The sequence below is a fragment of the Lactuca saligna genome, chromosome 8 (assembly GCF_052625555.1).
Source record: "Lactuca saligna cultivar CGN05327 chromosome 8, ASM5262555v1, whole genome shotgun sequence".
Taxonomy (NCBI): domain Eukaryota; kingdom Viridiplantae; phylum Streptophyta; class Magnoliopsida; order Asterales; family Asteraceae; genus Lactuca; species Lactuca saligna.
The window spans coordinates 259,365,443-259,372,999 of record NC_136424.1 but is presented as its reverse complement, the minus strand read 5'-3'; the positions used below and the strand labels follow the sequence as shown (position 1 = coordinate 259,372,999).

At 34.9% G+C, this 7,557-nt stretch overlaps 1 protein-coding gene across 2 annotated transcripts; it reads right to left on the bottom strand.

The window, feature by feature from the left end:
- Nucleotides 1-281: 281 nt before the first annotated feature.
- On the bottom strand, nt 282-3,707 carry LOC145012074 (uncharacterized protein At4g28440-like). 2 transcript variants are annotated; one of them, XM_078970848.1, is made up of 3 exons: nt 3,566-3,707; nt 2,245-2,459; nt 282-536 (listed from the first exon to the last, which is right to left on the bottom strand). In XM_078970848.1, the coding sequence occupies exons 2-3, from the start codon at nt 2,444-2,446 to the stop codon at nt 349-351; spliced, it is 390 nt and encodes a 129-aa protein (XP_078826974.1). In that variant the 5' UTR covers nt 2,447-2,459; nt 3,566-3,707; the 3' UTR covers nt 282-348. The 2 variants fall into 2 exon arrangements, with proteins under 2 accessions (XP_078826974.1, XP_078826975.1); XM_078970849.1 differs by having other exon boundaries at nt 3,570-3,695.
- Between the last annotated feature and the right edge of the window lie 3,850 nt (nt 3,708-7,557).

Genomic DNA, 7,557 nt, shown 5'->3' with positions numbered 1-7,557 from the left:
TCGAATAGCACAATGACAATGACGACGAGGAGGGTGACGCAGACGATAAGAAAGAGGTCGGCGTTGAGGACAACGACAAGTAGTATTTTTTTATTTCAATGATTTATTAAGATTGAGTGATTGACTTGTGTTAAGGCCCAATTTGATTTTGATTTTAATACGTATCAATCTATACTGTGTTTACGCATAGGACTAGCGGTGTAATATGTAAAATGGCGCAAGAAAAATTCGTTAAATGTTATAAAAAAAAAAAAAAAAAAAAAAAAAGTAAAAATAAAACGTACAAAATCCGATTCTAATATAAAAAAAAAAACGTACGAGAGTCTGTAAATATATTAAAGGTGAGTGTCACTCTTGGACAGAAATAAGTTCAAACTCGATAAGGGACAAATTGTTATCTTCTTTAACGGAAATATGATTAGGTGAAGTGACTTCAAGATGACCCCATCTGTCCACACTAAGTCTCATGGAGCCTTTGTACATGTCGATTTTTGCATTTTTAAGGCTCACCGTGTTTCCCTCTTTCATCAGATTTACTGAAAAAGTTGGCATATAATAGTACTGTTATATCTTATTTATATATTTAATAACTGTTATAAATTAAAATTGTATATTATCACGTTAAATTTTAAATTATTTAATTAATTAAAAATTCCAATTCATATGCATAGGTTGCTTTTCGTTGTACCCATCCTTCCCCTTAAATGGAAGGACAGGAGTATAAAGATACCTTAATGAAATATGTGGGATAATTTAATTTTTTTTATCACTCGTGGTTTGTTACGAGGGTATTTCCGGAAAAATACATATGAAATTACCACTATAAAGTATAAGGGTGTTTCTTTTTGGGCAAAAATATAAAAAAGCACTTGTACTTTCATCATTTTTGCCACTAAATTCCTGCACCATTATACTATTTGACCAATTAAAAAACAAGTTTTTCCCTTAATATTAGGGAATAAAATATACAAAAAGCACTGCTCTTGACATTTTATTAATTTAGCCACTCAAAAGTCGTTATAATAACTAGAAAGAAATAATTGAGTACGTAATTAGATAATATGGTAAAAGTAGTTTTTTTTATTTTTGTACCTTTTTCAATCAAAATAGTGAAAGTATGTTTTGTTAACTGTATTTTGACCTTTCTCTTTGACTTAATTTGCAGAAAGAAAAGAAAACTTTCGCCGTTAATTCCTAACTTTTTAAAAAGAGTAAATTACAGTCCCTATGGTTTGGGATAATTTGGACGTTAGGTCCCTAATTTATTTTTTTAACTCAAAAGGTCCCTACTATTTGTTTTTGTTACGTGCTTGGCCCCTACTGTTTGTTTTTGTTACACGTTTGGTCTATGTCTTACATAAAAAAAACTATTATTTAAATAGGAAAAAATAGTGAGGTAGGTAAGGTAAGGTGAAGGGGTGGGGTTGGCGGTGTGCTTATTTAAATAAATTAACAAATCAAGGGAAAAATAATCTTAGGTAAAACATGGACCAAACGCGTAACAAAAATAAACAGTAGAGACCTTCTGAGTTAAAAAAATAAGTTAGAGACCAAACGCACAAATTACCCTAAACCATAGGGACCATTCGTGTAATTTACTCTTTTAAAAATTTGTGGGAAGTGCACCATCATTTTCTGGAATACTTTTTAAACACTATTTATAAAGAAAAAAAAATCTTGCGACAATAAAATGAGTCTACACATTCAAATATCGCAACTATTTGGGTAATCAAAATTGGGACAGAAACAGATGTCAATGAGACAAAAAATTTATAAATTTTCATCCCACCCAAAAAGGTAAAAGAATGTGGGATAGGAACTCACTCTTGATCTCTGCATTGTGAAAAAAGACGTGAATGCCCTCCTTTCATCTTTAAAAATAGCCCTAGAAAGCTAGTCCAGTCTAGTCATGTGTACCAAACGCAGCCTCTGGCTGCGTTTGTTACTCAGGAGGAGATTTGACTGGACTGGACAAGCTTTCTCGAGCTATTTTTGAAGATGAAAGGAGGGCATTTACGTCTTTTTCACAATGTAGAGATCGAGAGCGAGTTCCTATTCCACCTTCTACCTTTTTGGATGGGATAAAAATTTATAAATTTTTGTCTCATTGACATCTGTCTCAGTCCCAATCGAGCTATTGTTATCAGTATTTTAACATTTTCGTTTAATAATATGTGAAGAAATGCAAAGATACCATTGTCAAGTAATGTAAAAAACTAAAATTTGATGAAAATAAAAACACACCTTGATCGTTTCTAGCAGTGAAGATGATGATTCCAGATTCATCACCAACCAAGCATTCAGCAAGACGCATGTTGCTTCCTTGATTCCCATTTCGCCCTCGCAACATTATCGCCTTTGAATTCACCACTTTTACAATAAGGTCAAGACCAACAGCTCCAGGACGCAGTTGGTCAATCTTAGTCAAACCTTGCATTACACCCATTTTTCAAGAAAACCTGTAATATAAAAACGGTTTCAATAAGAAAATTAGTAAAATAGACAATCACTTTTCATTCAACACTTCTTTCAAAAAGAAGGGAATAAATAGTCATTTACTAGGGGTGTGTTTCTTCATGAATTCTACAATAACATTCTAACTATATAAGAGAAACTAACATTATACGAATATTGTTGAACCTAGATACAATTTTCTAACTTTTGTTCTTACCCATTGTATTTGTGTCAAAGATTAGTGATCCTCACAATCGATGTACACAAAATGGGTCAAAATTTTGAGATTCTTTTTCTCAATTTGATCAAGTAAAGAAACAACAAAAGAGAAGTCATCACCACTGATTCAAAATCTATGCATGTAAATGTTTGAACTTCTAATGACACGTAATCTCCATTGTTAAAGAATGCAACAACTTTGAATTTTGTTTATTCTACATCGAAACATAACTATGTTTGTATAAATCATATCTTCTATATGATATGAACGCTGATCAAACAAAAAGTAGGTTAAAAACTTAATGTAAGTGTAAGAAACTAAAAACTGAAATTAAAACAAGAAGCAAATCACCTCACACAATTCAGGTTAGACCAAAGAGTTCAAATTTGGAAAAGTTACTCCGTCTGATTTTGCATATAAAAAAAAATAAAAAAAATAAAAACACCAAGGGAACTGCTATTGATCCAAAATCAGTATGCGAGCAAATGCTTGAACATACGAAACCTAATTTCCATTGTAAAACAATGCACCTAGCATCTATGAATTTAGTCGAACATGCAAAATTAGCGTTATGCTCATATAAATCGGATATTCTATGAACGTAAATCAAACAAATAGTAATTTAATAACTAGATTGAAGTTGAAGGGTAAGAAACTGAAAACCAAAATTTGAAAATTCAGAAGATCGTTGAAGCTGAGACCTAGATCGAATTGAATAGACAGATACCGAAGGAGAAAGCAGCGATTGAGTTACCTGACTTGTGTGTGATTATTAACCCTCACAATTACAATCAATGCTATAAGATCGTAATTGCTAAACTAAATTAAAGCTTAGAACTGAATTTGAATTGAACAGACAGATACCGAGAGTGAAGGTAAAGATTGACTAACCTGCCTTTCGATTTGAAGAGTTCCGGAGAAATCGAGGAGAGAATGGAGGATCCGTTCAGCGATTGAAACCGATCTAAACTTAAATGTGCTGGCTAATACTTCACGGAAGGTTGTAGACAGTTGACACCACGAAAGTCCAGGTTTTGTTTGTTTATGCCTAAAAAATTTGCAATTTAAAAATTAAATTAAATTAAAAAAAAAAAACAAAAAACAAAAAACAAAAAACAAAAAATTGCAAAAATGGTCCTATTTGTATTTTTTCTGATGGTTAGTCCAAACATCGATTTTTTTTGGTTTTATGGTCTTTTTGAATTAGTTTTATTGTAGATTTGATCCTTCGGTAAACTGAAATGATTTTAACGCCCTTGAATATTTATTTTCTATTTTTAAATTCCTTTTTTTTTAAGTTTAATAACTATTTATTCATTTTAATATTTAAAAACTATGAGGGCCCACATTCTCTCTCTCTCCCTCTCTCTCTCTCTCTCTCTCTCTCTCTCTCTCTCTCTCTCTCTCTCTCTCTCCAAACACACATACACTCTCCAGATCTTCCTTTTAACCACCATCATTCATATATCAAAATTTTTGATGTAACATCCCATTTTTACAACCAAAATTTTTCATTTTATTTAAGTAAACCTTCCTAGTTATAAATTTGTTATGGAGATCCTACTAGAGAGCCACATCCAAACAAGGAAAAGGCAAGAAAGCCTAGATCAAGAGTTCTCAAGCTATCCTGCATTACTACATACAGCCGGTAGGGCACCCCACTAGATGATAACCAGGAAAGCACATGTAGATATACAAATCTACAAACTACTACCACATAGCAACATCCTAAATACCAGGATACAAATCTAAGAGATCACTACAACATATCAACATACCAACTACCGGGATACTGATCTAACAGGTCATTATAGCATAGAAACATACTAAATACCAACAATCTTAGAAATGCATAACCATATGTACCCAGATGTGAGATAGACACCCAGACAGATGATCCTACTCTCGAGCCACATCTAAACAAGGAAAATGCAAGAAAGCCTAGATCAAGAGTCCTCAGTCTATCTTACATGACTATATATCGTCCTTATGGCATCCTTCTACTAAAGATAACCATAACTAGTGGATCGACATTGGTGCCTTCGACCTATGCATATAGTGAGGCAAAACTCACCTGAAATGAAGGAACCCGAGAACACTATGATATGCTCCCTGCTAAATTGCTTGCTCCCACGGATCTATTAACATCAGAACCGTATAAAATCTTAATCACCAATCAAAACCCTTAAGTTTGAACTGTGTACTCAACTTATGCCCTGTATATATAGGATGGCTTAGTATGCCCAACATACTCGAGCTAGTTCCATTCTTTCCATTAAGCACTTAATCCCTTAAGGACTTTTCACCCAAACTCGGATCTAGCCTCAAAACATTGTCTTAAGTCATAAAGTTTCCACCTTTATGACTTTCCATGGCTAGGGGATGCCAAAAAGCTAAAATCCTAACTTATTATTCCATTAAGATATTACAACTCTTGCATGGAAGGGATAGAAGAACCAAGATCATATTCTATGGTTCCTAATAGCTCCATAATTGATAAAGTATTAAACTTTATCCATTAGAATAGTCTCAGCAAAAAATCTAGTATTTAAGTCATAAAGGGACCAAAAGTGCATCTTTTTCAACTTAATCCATTAAGTCCAAGTCTTTAACCTTCATATCTGAAAAACTTTATCCATAACAAGGTCACAAACTTTCAATATCTAAACTTTATGCACTTAAAGTCACCAAAAGCTCATAACACCCAAAACTAACTAGATCTAATAATTTCATCATCAAGATTCAAACTTTATACCTCCAGAAGAAAGATCAAGGTGAACAAGGTGAACAAGGTTCTGGATCTATAAGCTCCAATGCAACTAATGTTTCTTTAATGAGTTCCTTCTTCTCCAAGGTGCACCAAGAACACTTACAAACACCTTCTTTTTGCTCACAAGGCTCAAACTAGGGCTAGGGTTTCAAGAGAGGGTGTTGGAGAGGTGGAGGCTGAGAATGGAATGGGTTTAGCGAAGTTAAGGAGCTTAAATAGGGATCAAACCACGAAAATAGGGTTTCAGCATTGATTGTGTATGCCCAACATATTCTTGGTACGCCCAGCGTACTAAGGATGCCCTAGTATGCCCAACATATTCCCCATACGCCAAATATACGCGACTAACCCAAAAATCATCCTAACTTCAAACGGTCGTAACTTCTTCGTTCCAACTTCGTTTTCGACGTTCTTTGTATCCATAGAAAGGTGTCGAAGAGATCTATAATATTATCTAAATATTGGACTAAAATCTTCTCAAACAAAAGTCCATATTTCATGCAAGAACCCGACCTATGACTTTTTCCTTTCTACCCTTCGGCCCTAAACACAATTCAAGGGTTAAATCTTTCAACCATCATTACCTCCTTCCACAAGGTCTAATATTTACCTCCTTAAGGCCTAAAGCTATTACACAATCAACTTCCGGCCCACGATCCTGAAATAATAAATGACGAGAAACAAGATGTTATAGTTGAAACCAAGCTTCCTTCTTCAACCACTGAATATACATCAACAAACACCTTATGTGACCATCTTCACCCCTAGTCTTTGTCTTGCCATCACAGATCCATCAGGCATTATCAACTCCTAAGAGACCTTCATTAGCCACAATTATTGTAACAAGTGGTAGTCATGGGTCAACAAAAGTCAATCAAGTCAATATAAGTCAAGCAAGTCAAATGAAAGTCAAATAGTTAAAACATAAATCAATAAATTATACATTGCTTTTTAGGTTCTCAGTTAAATAGCTAGGACCAAAAACCTTGAAGACCTACGTAGCACAATACTGAAATCACCATGTATAAAAAGGGGTTCTCAAATAAGATGTGATAACCGTCAAAATCTGGTCAAGTCAAAGTCAACAAAAGTCAACAGGTCACATAGATAAACTCATTTAGTGCTTGTATGATAGGGTATATTCTATGTTTTCCTATGTGCAACTTTCTATCATAATACAAAGTATCACTCGGAAGTTTCAAATGTTCATAAATTCTAAACCCTAACCAGGGTGAGTGATGTAATGACTCTATAAAGCACTATTAAGTACCCTTCGGGGGTGTAAAACACTCATAACAAGGCATAATAGGGTTTACGAACTTTGCCTTATAGGGCCAAACACTAATGAAGGCCACCGGAAAAGCCTCTCTCAATCTCTCTCACTCCATCTCTCTCTCTCTCTCTCTCTCTCTCTCTCTCCCAAATCTGTCTCGACTTTTTCATAAACATACATGCCATCCCGACACTTCAATTAGTTGAAACTCCTTGAAACGGGAAGAAAATACGAAAAACAGCACAATAGGAGCGAGACCCTCTCAAGAAGCAAACCCTCCTGGGCTATTTTGCTTCTGATACCTTCGTGCCTAGCCGAGAAGTTTCGCCCTTAGCCTCGAAACGAAGCCCCTCTCTCTTCGAACACCTTTGCTTGGAAAACCGAGGAGATTCATCCGTGTCGACCAGGTTCGCTTCGGACTCAGGGTGCGAACCTCACTTTCTCTTGGGAGCCAGCCTTCGCGTGAACCTACCTTTTCCTTAGCAGCTCTCACTTCCAACCTTCCCTTCGCGACCAGTCTTCTCACCCTCGCAGGTTCGCTTCTGAAGCCCGGTTTTTGACCACTTTCGCTTCTTAAGCCCGTTTTTGACGTGAGAATTCCACCAAATCCATAATTTTAACATTTTAAACCCTTTAAACTGATATTTTGTCCCCATTTTGAAGGTTTATTTAAATATAAATCATATTTCACTTAGAATCAGGAGTACATAAAGGTACTTTTTGACTTTCACATAAAGTTATGACACCAAGCCATTCCCACATCAACTTTATGTTACTATTCACCCTCTACCTAGTCAAATTAATATCTTTCCTCAAACAATCCATCAGATTCTTTATCCA